At 45.1% G+C, this 19447-nt stretch overlaps 1 protein-coding gene across 5 annotated transcripts in view; it reads left to right on the top strand.

Annotated features, from left to right (window-relative positions):
- The window catches only part of grb14 (growth factor receptor-bound protein 14), a 56385-nt gene that overhangs the window by 20350 nt on the left and 16588 nt on the right, over nt 1–19447 (top strand). For 3 of the 5 annotated variants that reach the window (XR_005005449.1, XM_036545405.1, XM_036545407.1), the window contains 6 exons: nt 11849–12005; nt 14380–14501; nt 15043–15117; nt 15603–15740; nt 17684–17794; nt 18955–19050. Coding sequence is in view for 4 of the 5 variants with exons in the window: in XM_036545405.1 (XP_036401298.1) it covers nt 11849–12005; nt 14380–14501; nt 15043–15117; nt 15603–15740; nt 17684–17794; nt 18955–19050 (699 nt within the window). In the remaining variant the exon portion in view is untranslated. Of the gene's footprint in view, nt 1–4263; nt 4499–11169; nt 11325–11848; nt 12006–14379; nt 14502–15042; nt 15118–15602; nt 15741–17683; nt 17795–18954; nt 19051–19447 lie in introns of those variants that run through there. The other 2 variants (XM_036545409.1, XM_036545408.1) reach the window with 2 other exon arrangements.

Genomic DNA, 19447 nt, shown 5'->3' with positions numbered 1-19447 from the left:
TACCTCAAAACAAGATTAAAGATGCTTGAAAACCTTTCATTTTTCACAATAATGGATGGGATTAGATGCACATAGTTTAGTTAATTAACGATCTCATTATGGGAGATGTGACAGGGCCTCCCAGGTGGGCCCCACAGGTAGACCCCCACAGAAGGACCCCCACAGGTGGACCCCCGGAGGAGGGCTCCTATAGATAGACTGCCTTTGTAGATGTAGCTGCTGGTTCTGCGCAGACACACCCACTAAATGCCCTGCGTAGTTAATGAGTGGTTGGGCTCCCAGCTAACAGGGGGAAACCAAAACTACTGATTTAGCAGTTTAATGCTCTCATGTTACTAACCAAGGTCAAAAACCAAAACAATCGATCACATGATCTCTATACAGTACTATATGAGCCTCTGCAGCGCTAAGCAACACACTATTAAAACAAAACACACTATAACACAATAACACTTGTACAGGTAGTTATTATAACATGCTATATTCATCATCAGTGCTTGTGATCAGTATGTATGATTGGTGCATGTGGACAGTTTGTGCGATTGGTGCAGACAGGTGGTGGAGGTGGGGTGGGGGGGAGGGGTGCTTTCGGTTCAAACCCATAGTCAGACAGCTGGTCTGTGGCTTGGCTCGGCTGTGGGCACGGTGGAGATGCCCTTATCTGTGCTGCTCCACTCATTCACATGAATCTCTGTGATAACCGGCAGCGTCTGCCTGTCTGAGAGGATGTGCTGTGATTCGGCATGCGTGCCCTGTCCGGGGGAGGGGGAGGGGAAGGGCTCTGCACGGCCCCCGGCCGTTCCCATGAACACGGCGTGGAGACTCAGCGGGGGGTTTTCCAGGAAGCCCTGCACTGTGTCCTGCGTCTCAAGGCAAGATGACGGTTCTCGCTGTCTCCTCACATTACAGCCCGGCTCAGATTTAGCTCCGCGTTATGTGTGAAGGAGTCTTTGGGCCGTCGTCTGTCACACAGCGCACTGGCACCAGTAACAGAAGGCTGGCGGAGCGCAGAGCAATGGGGGGTGCTCATAGTGCACACAGGGCCATCCTCAGTTACCTTTTAACATGCATGTGGAACGGGTGAAATGAATTCCGTGAGGTTTTCTGCTTAAAGTCTGCAGATATTTGCAGACAGACCCCGAGGACAGTGTTCCATGGGAGGGAGCAAAAACACTCCCTGTAAGCACACAGAAAACCCATTTGTGAAGGTTTGCTATGTCCAACCAAACATTTTCTTGGGATCTCTTTTCTCATAAAAGCAGCATAGCTGGGAGGTATCATAACACCTGATTGGTGAGTTTTGGAGCGCAGCCTCAGTTCTGGCAGTGGGAGGTACACGGTGCTGTCATGCTTGATGGGCAGTACTGGCCTGCATGGGCTGACAGCAGTAAGAGATGCGAGAGATTCATTGAGAAGAGGACAGTTCTGTGAAACGTCACAGGATGAGCTGATGTTCTCTCGTCATGGAGCCTACCTGTGTATTTCCTGTCCTGCATGAAGAAAGGCATCATGGGAAAAAAAAAACAATCAGTGTGTGTGCTGCACAGCCTTAGTGCTCAGGTTTCCCTCCTGACATGTGTGTGCAGTGGGCCTGCCTCACACCTCCTGTACTGCTATATGTAATCCACTTTAACAGCAGACCATTTAAACTGGGATGAAGCGAAAAGCTGAACACGCTCTGGATTCCCTGCTTTAAGAGGAGGGGAGGTTTAACAGCCCAGTGGCGTAATGCGATGAGCTCGCGCGGTCTTTCCTAAGTGCTAAATGACTGGGTTTTTTCGTTCAGCCGTGACTTACTGTTGCCTTCAGGTGCATCACTGGGAGATGCAGATCTGTTATTCTGAGATGATTCTTATCTTAATTTGCAGCAGCTAAATGGGTTTGTGCAGAGTGCTGTGCGGCAGCTGCCTCTGAGCAAACTGGCAAAACCCAATGAGTGCGGCGTCTTTGATCATCTCTGCTCTGAAAGGCCGCCACCGCCTCGTCCTGCATGCTGTTTAAGCACCGCAGACACGGGGGTGTCATTAGCTGCGCCAAATTATGGATGTTTTCTTTGTAAAGGCCTGCTGGAAATGACAGAAGTGTGAAGCCAAAAGGTTGGCCTGGCACCAGACCACACATTCATAACGGTGTACCCGTCCAACAGTGCATTCTGTGGTTTGAATAGTGATGAATCCTTGTCGAAAAGGATTTCTTTACCAGTCCAGATTAAGTCAAGGCAGCACCACTGCTGTTTTTTCCTGTATAGGCTGTCCTGGTCATCTTTTTTCGTGAAGCCCTGACTGTAAGGAGAAGTGGGTGACAGGCAGCAGTTGTTGGTGTGGGAAAATCTCACTGTGGAGCTATTTTGAACTCAGAGATTCAATCCCACTGCCCCACCCCCACTCCACCCCTCCCCCCAAAACCCCCATAGCGTCCCAGTTCAGTCTGCCTCCTCACAATGACCTCACACAGCCATTATAGTCCCAAGCCACTCCTGGCCCTTCTCTTTTTGTCATTACTCTGTGGGAGAGACATTAAATTAGATCAGCTCTGTAATGCTGCCTTATATTGCATTGAAAGTCAAAACTATCTTCTCCCGATCAGGTCGGAGTTTGAGTTTGTGCCCTCGACCACATGCTACAATACGTATCGTTGAAAAAAATTGAAACGTTGGTTGAGAAACAGTAAATCTGACAAGTATGTAACACAGGAAAGTCATGGACATATTCAGATTGTTACACCTCTCATACAGCATAAAGAACATGCTTCAGTTTGTCAAATTATATTATGTAATGAAAAAGATGATGGATTAATAAAGTTATAGAGTACTCTAAAATAACATATCAGTATAAAATCAGCATTTAAAACCTATATACTGAGGGTCAGGTCAGTGTCATTCCAAAGCCTGTCCTTCACTGTGAGTAACAAATTTACATAGAAAGAGGGGGAAAAATTGTATGTATATGTAGACACAGGTGTCATAGGATGAAATAAATTAAATACGTTTTTGCTAGATATTGAACACTTGTTGATTGTATTTGCTAGTTAACTTGTTTCACCCTATGATGTATCAGTGAAATTATTTGTCTTAAATTAGACTAAAATTGATCATGATTTGTAATTTGTAAAGATGTTGTTGACGGTATTCTTGTAATGACTTGAAAATGATGTGCCTACACATATATAAGATATAACCCCCGTTACCATTCCAGTGAAAACATGACAAAGCGCAAAGCAAAACTTGCTTTTCATAGCTTTTTTAGTCTCTTTTCAGACAAAATGAAGATCTACTGATACAAAAAGGTCTGTCCTACTTTTTTTGTATAGAGAATGTGCGTTGTTCAGCCTTCATTAGGCTTTTTAAATTTTGGATTAACAAATTTACCTGTCATGCCTTAAGATGGAGTTAATTTCCGCGTACACCAGACTCAAAGTTGAGCACATAATGAAAAGAGTTAATACTTTTCTGTTACTCAGAGTGAAGGACTTTGGCCCTGGACTGAAGGCATGTTTGTCTCTGGAAACATAACAATTCTGTAGCGGGACATTATACTTGCATTCATTTCTAAAATATAAAAAAGAGCTATGTTTGCTCTTTGATGCATTTGTATTAACATTTAATGTAAAATACCACAGACCACAGACATCAAGATTGCATGAGATTTGATTTATTATTTTTCACTCTGTGTGAAGCATTTCTGGCACATCCCGTTTCTAGTCCTAAGGCATGGCGGCTTCCCCGGTCTCTGAAAATACACAAACAATCTGTTCATTGCATGTGGTTTCTGAAGTAAGTCAGTGATAACATTCTCAATGGGACAGTCAGAAAGGAGTCAGGAAAACAACTCAGTTTCACCTTTTGTGGAAACATTTGAGTTCTGATTCAGTCTATGTGCAACTTGTCCTTAAATTTGAGTGTCAAATTTAGGCAAGCATTTTTTTTTCCCTGAAGTTACACAACATCATAAGTTTGATGTTCAGGAAAATTAATGAGAAATATGCCAGAACATTAGCAAAAAAATAGTACACTGGCTTAAAATCATTACTCAGAGGTAAGGACAAAGTGCATTTGAGTCAGCCTGAACCTGCCCACTTTGGGAAGTATCCGCTCCGCTGAGCGTCTGTGTTATTTTGCAAAGGGCTTTTTATTAGAGAGATGAACTGACGACTTTGTGGAGGAACAGTCTGCATTCCCAAGGGCAAAGGAGGAGTTTGCGATCTGTGGAGAGGACCTTCTGGTGTCTGCGTCTCGGCTTGGCAGTGTCATCGGACACACTGTACATTACAGCACACGCCACCAGTAATTATATGGATTATATAAGCACTTTTGAATACTTTAATTATACTTCAGCTGTATGCTGGTCTCAGGCTGAAGCCTTACTGCATTAGCAGAGTCAGCAGCCAGTGTGTATGGATATTTACTGAATTGCTGTGGGGTTTTGAAGAGAACAGCATGAACTTCCATGCGAGAAGGGTCACTCTGCCTGCCATTACTCCACTTCTGCTCCAGAAACGGGTGAGATTGTGGGTCTGTCCTTTCTGTGGAATAAACGTGAGATGAGCTCTCACCTGTACAACAGAGTGGTTCTAGATTTTCAGTATAATCCAAGGCCTCATTTGGGCTTTTCTGTGGAAGGCCAGCGAACAGTGAACAAGCAGGCATTTCAGTTATGTTATTATTTTTCATCACCTTTGACATACACTCAGGCTGGATCTGTAAGTTTTTTTTGTGATATAATTTTGTGAAACTGACTGGTAATAATCTTGATAACTGTGGGTCTGCTGCTGGATTGATCGTTTGGGCTCTCCACCCTCTCTCTATGTTTCAGCTGACATTTCACTCTCGTTAAATGACACATTTAAACGGAACCCAAGGTACTGTAGTTCTCTGAGACCACTATTAGGAGTGAACCTTACCGTACAACTGTCTTTTACCATGAAACAAAAAAGAGCTTGACATGAAAAATATAAACAAGTTCTTGAAGGTGACCCCCAGGGGAAGTGTCCAGATGGACGCACACCCTATCTCTACAGCCTTTCCTTTGCTTTCGATAAATGCATAGCTAATGCACTTTCCCTGGGTTCAACGTTCTCATAGAAGCTACTGCACTGCTTACCTTTAGTTTTAGACTGTTGGGTTGTGCTCATGCTTGATTTATTCAGGTGTCTGGAACAGGTAGCGCAGTGCACTGAACAGAAGTATTTCATACATTAACAAGTAGATGCATTGCCTTTGAGTCTGAGCTGCTGTGTTTCGGTATAGCAGGAAAACAAACCTCATAGATCTTAAACATGTATAATTAAACACTAAATTTGGAATCTAAGCCTATGTCTGTATTTGAAATACTGCATGTGGACCGAGTGACACAGCATTGTATATTAAACCGTAAAAAAGCACCGACAGCCTGCTAACCAACCAGAAAGCACCCAGCAGAATTCTACGTGTTTGCTGGTTGAGCTGTTACATTCTATAACTGCATGTTACTGAGCTAATGAAACAATAAGTAATGCATAACTAAAAATAATTGTATACTTAATGCCATGCATAGTAAATACCATTCAGGAACCAAGGCCCATATTGAGTCAAACTACAATGTGCAGTGCCCTTCTTGAAGTAACATATTAGTGAACATCCTCCATGCTTTATTGTCAACTAATGATGCTGTATAAGAAAGAAGAAAATATGACAAATATGACAAATTAATTTTTTGCAAGATTGTAAGAGAGCTACAACATACTATCATCATGCGAGTCTGAGTCATATCAACAAGTACAGAGAAGGGCAACAAGACTAGGCCCGGGTAGCCAACATGCACTTTATGAAGAGTGCTTTAAAGTAGTAGATGTCTTTAGTGTCTGCATAGCAAAACTGGGATTTGATTGAAGGTTTTAATTTTTTTTAAATTAGATTAATAAAGTGAATTAGGTTATTTTAAGTTTTGTTCCATTGGCGCCTATTTAAACGTAAATTTCACACTGACAGTAGGTAGTAGTCTTCCGCACAGAGTGTTTCCAATGCATGGAACAGTTTTCCCGAAGACCCTTGAGTTGTGCGAGACCAGGCTTGACACAGTGTTAGATACACTCTAGACTAAAGGGAGAAGGATGAGCCTAGATGAGGACTTTTCTGGTCATGAAACATTCTTACAGAAATCACTGATGGTGTTTGTGTGGTTATGGGTTCCCTGGCACCTCTGGCTCCCAGCTGGTACGGCTCAGCTCAGCCTCATCACCATGCATGATCGTATGGTTACTCTTCCCTCTGTCTCTGACAGGAAAAGCCAGATCAGCTCTTTCCAATCATACGGTTTGTGAGAGCCGTCCAAGTCTAAACACGTCTGGGTGAGAGCCAGAGGCCAGTGAAGTGTTGCAGTGCAGTGCTCAGGGGACAGGTCCTGTAAGCTGGCAGGTTCAAACGCCTGTGTCTGCATCGCCTCGAGCAGCATTTCTACAGAGCTCTGAGCCTCTGCAGTACATATCGAGCAGAGTGATGGTGTCACATGTAAACCTCATCCTGAATGACAGCACAGGCTACGCATAACGTACTGTGTCTGAATGAGTTGAATAATCACTGCCATGTTGTTGATTTTTTTTAAAGTTAGTTTTAGTTAAGTTACTGTGTACATGTTGATTATGCTGACTGTTTACTGTTTCCTAGCTGCGTTATATGCTTTTGATATTAGCCTGTGTTCCACAATCTTAAATGTATTGTCGTGTGCTATCAGTGTTTTTAGATAAGAGTCTCAGTGCCAGCCCATTGTTATAAGAACTGTAGCCATGTTTTTAAGAGAGTAAAGATCATGTAGTTTTAAATACATTTGAAAGGAAAAATAAAGTCCTTTAATTTATCAAGAAAAAAATGATAGGTGTTTTGTATATTTGTATATGTGTATGTAAATTTGGATCTAAATTTGTTGTATTGTGGTAATTGTGCATTGGTTCATTGCCAAAAAAAACAAAAAACATCAAATGACTCTAATTGATTACAAATATGATAAAACCAGAGATGCAATATCCAGTGCACTCAGTCTGGTTTGCCTGACTGCAAATTGCATCTTTAAGACTTCAGTGACGTACTGTATATTCCAGATGTCCAAAGTGAAAAAGTGCTAATTTTTCTATAAGAGATTAATTTGCTCAGGTGTGATACTACCTCAAACAGCAAAGAGTCATTTTCTGACCCAAGGAAAGTCCTGATTCTCACCTCGGGGGAGTGACACCTTCGTGTAACCACTAGGCATTGTTGAGGCATTTCCGCAGTTTGCAGATTCAAACTCATCCTCATTCCTAAACGTCTGCCAAAAAACACAAGCTCAGCTCAGAATAGGACACTGTAATAACGGACAATTACCTTCCTGACATGTGGGACCGCGAGAGCCTCGTCAGAACGCCAGCTGTACGGCTGGCTGACATTAACATGCCATCTCTCAGACTGAGGTGTCTGGAATGGGCAGTGGCTTCAGTTGCCACGTTGCGGTGTAGGCACACAGAAATAAACAGAGGTTTCAGAGAGCATTTGGGTGATTATTGATCTATGTCCTCTTAGAAACCAGCTGAACCACAACATAGTTCTTTTGCATACTTAAGAGTTGCCCGGAAGGTTGGTGTCTTGACAAAGCAGAGCAGGCTGGAGCTTTGTCCAGCGTGCAGAATAAAAAAAACAGGAGGTGGAGGTTTAAGAAACGAGGCAGTGAGCTGAAACCATTCTGGTGTATTTCAGTGGAGTGCATGAAGGCAGACTGGCAGGATTACAACAGCTGCAGGCCTTGAAAGTGTGTCCATCTGGTTGAAAGGCTCAGAGCCTGTTCTGGTGATTTACTGTCATGAATAGTGCATTGGATCCTGTATCATGCACAGACAGATAGACGCAGCTGTAGCCGGGGGGAGTGTTAGTTCAAGGCAAACCCAGCACAGAGTAACTGCCAAAGAGGTCTCTGTGATGCCGTCCTTGAGATAAAGAGACTCGGAGAACAGCCCATGCCTAATGAGCAATACATAGCGAGCCCATTTGTCTGCTCGTTTCAGTATCTCTCCAAAATTTTCTTTATAGCAGTTCAAAGGGTTTTGGAAGATACACCAATCCTGTGCAGTGAAATGTCACTTACAGTTCACAAACGTATTACATAATGGCTGCCGGAGGTGAACACGGGTTAAAATTGTTGTAAATACAAACGTGCCTCGTATGGAATTTTTTTTTTTTTTTTTTTTTGCGTACCTCAATTGTTCAGAGTGTATGTTGTTATGTTAAGGTGTTGGGGTTCCGGGGGGATGGGTGTTACCTGCAGCCAGTCATCGGTTGCCGTGTGTTTTTGTGAGATGCCCTCTGGTAGTGTGGCTCAGAGACTGAAAAGAGGGCTGAGTTCTCCTCTGCATAATGTGGGCGCACAGAGAACACTCATGTCCTTCAGACGCGAACATTATGTTTTCCATCATGCTGCAGCACACTTGAGAAACCCCATTTGGTTCTTAGTGCTTTCAGGGGTGGGGATTGTTGTTTGAGATCAGTTTGCCCGGTACTGGAGTGTTTGCGATATATTTAACCATGATAAAGGTTGTTATGTCTGCTGGCTATTTTTTTATCCGCAGGGCAGTGCAACGCTTTGAGTAAGCTGTGTTTAGTGAATGAATATGCTTCATAGAATTAAGCTGTGGATGTGTATTTCATGTAATGTGCACTTGCATTGTGCTGATTCTTCAGTCATTACAATCCTGCAGTAAATGATTGCATTACGTGAGTTACATTACAGGAATCACAGTGCCATTACTCATTGCTCAATCAAGCTACATTTGAAAGGGGGGCTTCGGTGCGGCAGGCGCAGCTGGGCCTCTGGGATAGATCGATAAAAGGTCAGACAAGTGTGTTCTGGTGCAGCAGTGCTGCATCAATATGGGGTTTTTGTACTCTGTGGTATCAGGAGCGACAGCTTCACGAATAGGGATTTTTATACATAGTGATATCAAGAGCTACAGATTTGTGGATGGGGGTCTTTGTGCTCAGTGATATCAAGAGCTACAGCAAGTGGTGGCTCAGCAGCAGTATTTTGCATCAAGGCTATATCACATTATGCAGTGTGATGCTTGTAAGATGCTGGGATATGCTGGTTTGATTCTCAGGTGGTGTGTATGCATGCGCGTGTGTGTGTGTGTATGTGTGTGTGTGTGTATATACATGGAGACAGAGAGATAGATAGATAGATAGATGTATTTATACATCCACCTGCTCCTAAATCAACAGTACATACACAATGACACAGACATGAAATTACACACACACACACACACACACACACACACACACACACGCGCATCTACACGCATCTACACGCAGTTCACAAAGAACATAGACACACAGAACTTAGGTACAGCCTAGCGCTGTGGGCATTTTTAAGATCCTAATGAGATATTTGTCGATGCTTGTTGGAGGGACCTGCAGTATACAGTGTGTGCTCAGAGAGGCAGGTGATGCTCTGACAGGAAAATTCCAGAGTTTGCAGCAGTTTGAGGAGCTTCAGCTGCTGATGCCTGAATCTCCCCTGCAGAGACACTGCATCGCAAACACGCCGTAGCAACAGCGCTTGGAAACGCTCGCTCCTTTCTGATCCTCTGACAAACCCGTCTGTAATTAATGAAATGATAAGCATCTTCTGGCAAGCACCTGGATATAGAGCGGCATTTCCGTTTTAATGGCACACGATAGTGAGATGCTGCGGTGTAACTGATGGGTTTAATATACCGCAGCCGTCCAGCCCGGGTGACGGCTCCCAGAACCCGGATCGGTTTCATAAAGCTCAATTAAGCACAGGCACAATTTTAAGAATGCCTCTGGCGACCAGGCGGAAAGTTCTAGTAAGCAGAGGTCTGTCCTCTCCTCTGCCTGTGTGTGAAAGGTGAGCCTGCAGAGTTGTTTTTTTGCTTATCTTTGTGATCGTGCTTAAGGCCTCTACACCTCTCAGCAGGTGCCGCTCTGTCTCTCTCAAAACCCCGTCCCTCCCCGATTTGATTTACCAAACCTGCCAGGGCAGTGCTACCCGTGCGGAGCCTCCACAGGGCCATCGGTCCCCCAGATTCAGCCCCTGTCCCCTCAGAGCACTCAGAGCATGTCCCTCCATGCTTTAGCTAACTGCAGCTTCTGCGGCCCCGCCCTTCGGCTGTGGTGACAGTGTGCTGGGACTGCGATTACAGCAGCATTTATTACCCGCTGTGTGTGTAACAGGTAGTGGGAGCTGCAGGGACAGCCATTTGTGAAAAGGGGTGTTGAGTGGTCCAGCCCCTTGGCTCCTGTTAGTGCAACAAAGAAATACCCTTAAGTTTTTTTTTGTTCTCTCTCTCTCTCTCTTTTTTTTGTCTTGTAAATCTCCACACTGCCTGATTAAATAGCAGATCGTTTACCTCATTTAGGAATGATGTCATGCCTGGGGGCTCTCATTCGCTGCCGGCCTCTGAAGGGTGCTCTCCAGCACCGCCCCAACCCCCCCACACACACAGCCCCCCTCCCCCCACCCCACCCCCAGCCCCCGCTGAAACAACGTGACCTCCTTTTCATCCACAAGAGAGGGGCGGGTCCGTCCAGCCCCTCCGATCCGCCTTAAACCAAGATTGGAGGCACGAACAGCGTGGCAGCCAGTTGATCTTTGCTGCGCCCCTCCCTCCTCACACACCCCCCCCCCCCGACTCCTCTTCTATCCCTCCCTGCTCCCTCCTCCCTCCTTCCCCTCCCCCTCCCCCTCCCCCGACCTTGTCAGCTTTGGGCTGAGTTGACCCAACTAACATTGCATTTAACCACCACCTTTGTAAACGGCTGTGGACTCACGCAGGGTTTTATGCAGAGAGCTATACTTGCCAGGTCGGGCCGAGGGGGAGGTGGAGCAAAAGCCTTGATACTTTTCTCCCTCTCTCTCTTGCTCTCTCTCTCTCTCTGTGCCGGTTTTTGTGGAGCAGCCTCCCTCATCCTGCTCTTTCAGCTGAGCGGAGGTGTCAGGTGATCGCACAGTTCTCCCCCAACCCCCCGCCCCCCCCCCCCCCCCCCCCTTCCTCCTCCTCCTCGGTGACATATATCCGTGGAGTCAGGAAAACTGGTGGGCTAAAAGGCGGCTCTGTGTGATTACCTCAGCCCAGCTCCGCTGCAGGGAGGGAAGGCTCTCGCTGCTTCCCGGCCGGCGCTGCGCACGCGTGTGTGAGTGTGTGTGCGTGAGAGTGCGCGCGTGTGTCTGTGTGTGTGCGTTGCCTGATGCATGAGTCGATGTGCCACGCACAGAGCCGGCTTTACCATGTTATGCACTCAGTCCTACATCAGCTGCAGAGCTAGCCCAAATTCACAGGTCTGGCTGTCTCCAAACCGAGGGGTAAGTGGCTCAGGGAGGGGAGCGCATTCATTTATTCGGCTTTTGTTGGGTTTCTGGTTGTGGTGGAGGCTGTGCTTACAGATCTGTGTTTTTAAATAGTTTTTTTTTTTTCGAGCAGCTGTTTCTGCAACATAACTGAGATGTAACACACAGCGGCTGTGAAAGGATGTGTGAGAAAGCTCTGGAAAGATGAAAGAGTTGCTGTCTGTCTCGCGGTATTAGGGCTGTATGCTGTGGCTGGGAAAATTTCCTACTCGACAGCGAACGTTTTGTAAATTACAGGTGTACGAATCTGAAAAGCATCTGTTCAGACCAGACTGGTAACCTTTCACCAATCGACCAAGATCAGACATTTACAGGGACTTCAGAGCTCACCTGTTTGATGCCAGTGTTGCATTTGACCGCAGTGGAGTAAAACATTGACGTGGTTTTAGAAAAGGATTGTTAATGGTTATGATGGGGGTTGGTTTTAAGGGAGAACGGTGCCTTAATTCCATACCTGCATGTCCCTGTCGTCCTTCCAGGTGATCAAAGTGTACAGCGAGGACAACACGAGCCGAGTCATCGAGGTACCGAGTGACATCACCGCCCGGGACATCTGCCAGCTGTTCATTTTAAAGAACCACTGCGTGGACGACCACAGCTGGACGCTGTTCGAGCAGCTAGCACACCTGGGCATAGGTAGGACGCGTGTGTCATCATAGTCAGTGATTGACAGGACCCCCCTGAGGGTGTGTGCGGATACTGTAACGAGAGAAAGTCCAAGCTGAGACTGCAACGTCATGTTTTCCTAATTTAATAAAAAGCCAAGCTGTAAGCCGGTCTAAAGCTCCCATTCAGCGGTAACCGTGAGCAACAGTGTCTGCTTTCTGACTGCTGTCAGAATTGCGTGCTGTCCTTTATTCTCAAAAAGGTTTGACCGCCGCAGAACGCCTGTAACTGTCCTACACTTTTAAACATCTCGTAAAGACTCCTATCCTAAATATGGCTCCTAACATTGTATCTCCCTGTGGAAGATTCCAGCATCCCAGCACATTTCAGTGCTCTTTCTGTAACGCTAAAGTAATAGCACCTCCTCATTCAGTTAAAGGGAGCCCTGCTTTCAACTAGCTGAACCAGGGGTGACACAGTGTGGGCTGTGGGAGAGAAACTTCAGGGCGTCCTTTACGGAATTATGAATATAATAATATTTTAATGCATCCAGAGTGACTGGATGTGGCAGAACTGCAAATCACTAGAGGCCAAATCCTGTCAATCAAACTAGACGATGCCTGGATAATGATAATTATTAATGACGCTACAGCTGATGCTTCAATATCAATGAAATAATGTCAAGTTTGTTTATGATAATGTGCAAATTCCCTTTTACATATAGTATACACATATATTGCAACCAATGTAAGCAGAACATGATGGTGTTAAAGTTATGATCGTTCAGGACCCAAGAACCTAAGTACTTACATGTTGGTGTTTAAAATATCATCCATTCCTGCATAAAATATAATCGTGAGGGATATTCTTCTTAATGGGAATCATTTTTATTAAACTAACAAAGAAGTTCAGAGATGTGTAAGAAATATTAACTACAATGGAAGAAAGTTAAACTGAACAGAAAATGCCTCAGGCAAGATTTGCTAAGGTTTAACAGAGGTCTCTATGTAGGAATACTATGGGTAATACAATTTACATTCAAATAAGGAAACATAATATTGCCTCATGTTACATAATGAATGCATCTGCTGTCCTTAAAATCATCTTTAAGTTCTGTTTTTGGAGCCTCATCTTTGAATGAGACATACGCAAATGTGATATTTAGCAAATGAGGGAAGTGCAAAATTTAACTTTCTTATCAATTCTAAAACAGCTGCCGTATCTATTTAGCGTATAATGGGACCAGTGTTACTAGAAGTTTTCCTGTGGCTTGGTGTCCAGTTCAGCCACCGCTGCTGGAGGTGCGGTCGGGAAAGGGTTAAAGGGAGAGTGCCGTGGCGACGGCTCTCCCTCCTTTGACGGAGGATCTCTCGACAGCGTTGCATAATCCAGCCATCTGTTCGCTCCTTCATCTCATTCAGCCTCTCACTGTTCCTGTCCAAATCTGCGCTGGCCTCACTCACCCCCAGTCACTGGCCAGGGAGCCATGCATCAGCCGAGCCCCTGTCTGACAGCCCCTCTCTGACAGCCCCTCTCTGACGGGTCCTCTCTGACGGGTCCTCTCTGACAGGCCTTCTCTGATGGGCCCTCTCTCACGGGCCCTCTCTCACGGGCCCTCACATGCTGTTTGCGTAGGTAATTGCATGTATCAACCATCTGAGGATCCAACAGGTACTGCCATCAAGTGTGGGGATTTTATATGGATAATGCAGAATGAAAATCAAAGCCCAGAGACACAGGAGTCACTGCTGTGCATATTAAAGTGAAGGACAGGGAAAATAAAACTTTAAAAAAGGTGATTTAAAACAGTTTAAGGGAGCTGGAGGAATGTGTTCTGATGATCGGGTAGCCTTGACTCTGGTTATGCTATGGGAATTAATTAGCTTCAGATAACTGTGCCCTGTTCCAGGCGGCAAGATACAAACAGCTGCTTTCCACAGATTCATAAAATATTCATTTTTCGGTTCTGAGAACTGAATAAAGTTTAACAATAATGCGCACCAGCCCCCCGCACCCCCGGCTTTAATTGCACACCCAGCGATGGGTTCATTATTTTTGAAGGTTGTTCATTAACAAAGAATAATTTTGAAGACGAGAGTTAATAATTAATCACGGCTTCAGCGCGGCGCGCTCAGAGTGAGCTGTGCTGCCAGGGTTGCAGCTGCACCGGGCCCTGTGCAGCACAGAGCCACACTCGCTGTCAGCCTCCGCTTCACTTCCCTCTCCTTCCACAGCCATTTGCCACAGCGTTTTAAGCGCTGTGTGATCCCGGGGAGCTTTGGGAGCAGGTTTACCGCGAGGCAGCGGGAAACAGCGAGAGTATAAACATGCAGACGCGGGCGGCTTTTTCCTCTCCTGCTTTTCACCAGGCCGCTCTGTGCTCTGTGTTTAATGTGCCTCCCAGAGAGAACCATAGAAGACCATGAATCCGTCATGGAGGTCCAGTCGGGCTGGGACGTCTACGCCGACAGCCGGCTGTATTTCAGGAAGAACTACGCCAAATATGAATTCTTCAAGAAACCCCTGGTAAGTGCAGTGGGAGGGAGGAGCTTTGGGGGAAATTGTTGATGTGCTCATATTGTGATAATTTATTATTTCCTGGTCATGCAGCTGAATATTCATAATGTGTGCTCAGGGCCCCACTGAACGCACAGCTGGGACTGTCCACAGTCAAACCCAACATGACCGTTTAACGTATGTGTCTAATCAGAGAGTGAAATTAATTCAAAGCCGTCTCAGTACCCTCTGAGAAACGCTTTCCCTGTTTGTTTCATAGAAACACCTTGCAGCTGCTTTAAAGGGCTACGCAATCAGTGTTGCACCCAGAACTACAGTACCCAGCATTCCACACTGCTTCCCAGTCAACAGCATTACAGTCCTATTATGCAGTGGAATTATCTTTGTATTATAGTTGTATGGATTTTTTTTTGTTTTAGTCACATCACTGAAACATTCACTGCATGTGCTGTGCTGTAATCTAACTTGAGGAATGAGGGCCATTTTGTTGTAAATGAATCTGAATGGTGCCATTCAACACTTATCAACCTGCTTTCCTTCGTTCGGTCAGGACTTTTTCCCAGATCACATGGTGTCCATATCAAGTGAAACCAATGGGATGATGAACCACTCACAGCTCATACAGGTACTGAAACATTCACAATAATACAGTTATTTTATTGATGTGGTAGACAACAAGCTAATGTATGTGTGTGCTAAACTGAAATTGTATTTAAGTCCTTCCAAATTATTTAAATATATTTATATACAATAATTTATAGTCAATTTATACACAGTTGTGCATTCTTCTTCTTATTATTATTATTATTAATACTAGTAGTAGTAGTGGTATTAGTAATAGTAGTATAGTAGTGGTATTAGTAATAGTAGTAGTGGTATTAGTAATAGTAGTAGTGGTATTAGTAATAGTAGTAGTGGTATTAGCGTCGTTAGTGTTATTATTATTTCCAACAAGGAAACTAGTGAAGTGTGCTTTTATTTTTGTTACTTACGCTTTTCAGACACAGGTAGCTTTGGAATATGTGCGTGTGTGCGGCTCGGATGGTGTAGTGGATGTTCCGCCTGTTTGACGCAGCGGTGAAGTGACTGCGCTGTCTTGTTGTCGGACAGACGTTCCTCAGCTTGAGCACGTGTCCTGAGATCCACGGGCACCTTCACGCTAAGGAACAGGGCAGGAAGTGTTGGAAGAAGTTCTACTTCGTGCTGAGGAGGTCTGGACTCTACTTCTCAAACAAGGGGGCGTCCAAGGTCAGTGGAGCGGTGTTAACGTGCCATCAGCGTTGCATCAGCGTTGCTTCAGCGTTTGCAGCAGCAGAAGCTGCCGTGTACAGCGCAACAGCTCTCCATTCTGGGGACGAGACAGAGGGGCTGCAGCTTTATGAGGCCCACAATTCTGCTGTTTTCTCAGACTGATCTGTGGCCGTTTTTGATATAATTTTAGAAAGCTTTGCTTACAGATCTCCTATTGAGTCCTGCCTGTGCATCACAATAGTTAGCATTCTTTCTTTTTCTGAGTTCTACCTATGGCTCTTTTGAATGCTTGGATTTGCCCTCTGATGTGAATTTTGATTGATTAGCTTATGTAGCTTCATTGGGTCACCTATGGATGTGAATTTTGTTTGTGTAATTTAGCTTCATTGAGAAAAGGTTTTTAGATGTGACTTTTTATTGTCTTGTGAGACTTCATTATTCAGAGGAGATTGATTAATGCGACTTTCGGTTATCATTGAGCAGGTTATGAATGTGACTTTCGGTTATCATTGAGCAGGTTATGAATGTGACTTTCGGTTATCATTGAGCAATTTATGAATGTGACTTTCGGTTATCATTGTGCAGGTTATGAATCTGACTTTCGGATATCATTGAGCAGGTTATGAATGTGTTTTTTGGTTATCATTGGATCCGGCAGTCAGCTTTTTGTTGGCAGAGCAGTGGTTCCCTTGGCGATGTGGAACTGGTTGGGCTGGATCTGACGCAGGCCTGTTGGCACGCCCGAGACTGAACCTTGCACACTGCTGACAGACGAAGCTTACACCTGCATGTCACCGTGCCAACCACATCTCCCTTTTCCTCAGCCAGCAACAAAAGGCCCTTTGTTGTGAGCATGGGGAGGGCTTGGTTTGCACTCGTCGATTTCCGCAATCCAATACGCCCGAGGAGTCAAACTCGACTTGACCTTTTCGGGAGCCGCCTCGTTCGGATCGCCTGCCGTTGCCCTGTCGTCATGTGTCAGTTATTTCCAGCCATCAATCATCCGCACAGCGCTCACACACCTGTCTGTCACGGGTCGCTATGGAGATAGGAGGAAAATTTACCGTGCGTAACTGAAAAGCAGAACAACAGCTGGCTTTGTGCCCCTGTTCTGTGGAAGTGGGCGTTTTTTTTTGGCACACTCACCTCCCTCTGTGTTTGTGATTGGATAATGACCCTTCCCCTGTTTGGGTTGCATATCTGTTGCTATGCTCTGAATGCACCCATTACCCACATGGTGTTTAGGGGGGATGTTGTTTGGATTAGATATCCTTTATCTGAGTGTGTTTGAGCATGCCTGACATGTTGCAAGCTCCTTTGAGCGCCAATGAGACCAGAAGCTCTGGAGCTGTTTTCTTTTAATACTGTAAGTACCACAGAACTAGACTGAACCAGATATAGCACAGCATATCCGAAACCTCAAAGCTGGGGTCATAGTGCACGAATGCATCACTGCCATTGGCTGTCTGTGTGCCGAGCAGACTCCTGGCTCCGCCCCTACAGAACACGGGGGTCGTTGCGTGTGAGGACCATAAAACACCGTGCTGACATACTTACCACGGCTGCACCGTATCACTCCGGGTGGTTTGTTTGGTTTGGTACTTTTTCAGGGCGACCTACATTTTTTAACATTTTTACTGCACGTCCACCCCGAGTATGCTCACATTCTCTCTGAAGACTTTGAGTCTTTGAGTTCACTCTGCTCAGGAACACCATGAGCTGACCTCATTGACTGACGCCCCTCTTTGCATGGGGTCTAAGACTGTCATGTGGCCGATACGGGAACATTATCATGTTTTGTTCTACTGGCAGAAGCTCCAACTCAGAGCTGCTTACATAGGTGTCACGGGCTGGACATGTATAGTGCATATCAAAAGAGTGGCCAGGAAAAAAAATGCAAATATAAATATTAATTCCTCTTTTTGTCCATTTTGCTCCAGGAGCCGAGACACCTTCAGTTCATCGCAGAGTTCAGTGACAGTGACGTGTACACGTTGCTGTCAGCCAGAAAGACACACGGGGCCCCAACAGACTATGGCTTCTGCATTAAGGTATTGAACTTTCACCCTTGCAATATACCAAATATTAACTAAATACACAGTATATATTAAATGGGGGGCGGGGGGGGGGGGGGGGGGGGGGGCTGTGGGGGGGGCAAGCTTGTGAGGCTGGCAGATTCAGGCCTAATACTAACCTGCAGGGTTATCTGAGGCAGAAAGCCCTGAGCAGGCTGTAAAATACCTGTAGTCTGTCTGGTATGTTATCAGCAGAATACTTCACACAACACCATTGGTTGAACTTAGTTTCACGAAAGAGGAACAGGGTGATAAGGATAAGGAAACCCAAGCCTAAACAGGTCAAAAAAGATGCAGTGGTGATATTCATATCCTATAAAGATCATCTAAAAGATTCCAGATCTCCACCACTGCCAGTGAACTTTGGCATGTGCAAGGAAAAAGGTTACAAAAGTAATATATGTCACAGTACAAAGTACTAAAAAGAACTAGTTTACAACACAATATATGACAAAATATACTGCTTGTAGATACATATAATTATTGCTGTTTATGCTTGTTCCTGAGTTTTAAGCAAGGATTCAGGTAAGAATTTTCAGACCCACAACCAATTATTAGAAACTTGTCAAACAGGGTCAACCCAGTCTGCAACCTAAAATAAAAGAGGAAGCTTACCTCATACTGTGTGTGAGGTTGGACAGCCCCTCCTTCCCAAAAGATTGATGATATCTTGCAGTGCTGAAAAAAAATAATAAATAGATAAATCCATAATAGATTGCTTTTATATAGTGCCATAAATACAGCATATAACCATAAATACAGTTCTTTAATAGTCTAAATATAAATATTCATTGATGACCTTGCTCCAGTGTGTGTGTCACTAAAGAAGCTACGTGTTCAGCCATCATCTGGATCCACAGGAATTTCCAAAAACATTTTCCTCACAGAATACTGTTAGCCATGGCGCATGAGTCCACAAGCACTTTAATAACCTTGACTGGAACGAGGGCGCAAAACTGCTTCAGATGCAGAGCTTAAGAGGTGTAGCACTTTCAATTTCGGAAGATTCCCGCTCCTGAATTGTAGAATATGCAGCTGTATCACTAACGTAATCCATATTGCAAATCTGACCTGCACCATACACTGCATTGCCTGTGTGAAGGTGCTGCTAACTGTGCTGTGATGTGACCCTCCAGCCCAACAAGTCGAGCTCCCCGCGGGACCTTAAGCTGCTCTGCGCAGACGAGGAGCACGTCAGGACCTGCTGGGTGACTGCCATTCGCCTGTTCAAGGTGACCGCATGCGGTCGTGCTGCGTTGCAGACTGCCCTCTCACTGTGACAGCGGTCCTCCACGCTCACAGCCGCAGGGACCAGGAACGTTTGCTCGAAGTTAGACCCCCGCTCCCCCAAAATGTGTCTCCTTTCTGCAGTGGTGCATGCTGGGTGTTTTGGTGTCCTTATTTCATTTAGATTTTTGCTCTGAGCTGCGCCAAGCACCTGCACGTAACCCTCACTTACAGTAACACCATAAAGGTGTGCTTACTGTCCCCTGTGTAACACACCCAGGTACAGATCTGTATATATCAGAATATTTCATTTATATCAGTGACTTTACCTCACAACTTTCATTAGCTTTGGAGCCATTTTGATTTCTGATGTTTCCATGGTGATTTTCCTGTTTTGTATTT

This window comes from Megalops cyprinoides, chromosome 14 (assembly GCF_013368585.1).
Source record: "Megalops cyprinoides isolate fMegCyp1 chromosome 14, fMegCyp1.pri, whole genome shotgun sequence".
Classification (NCBI taxonomy): Eukaryota; Metazoa; Chordata; class Actinopteri; order Elopiformes; family Megalopidae; genus Megalops; species Megalops cyprinoides.
The sequence above is the reverse complement of the archived record's forward strand: the minus strand, read 5'-3'. Positions and strand labels throughout refer to the sequence as shown.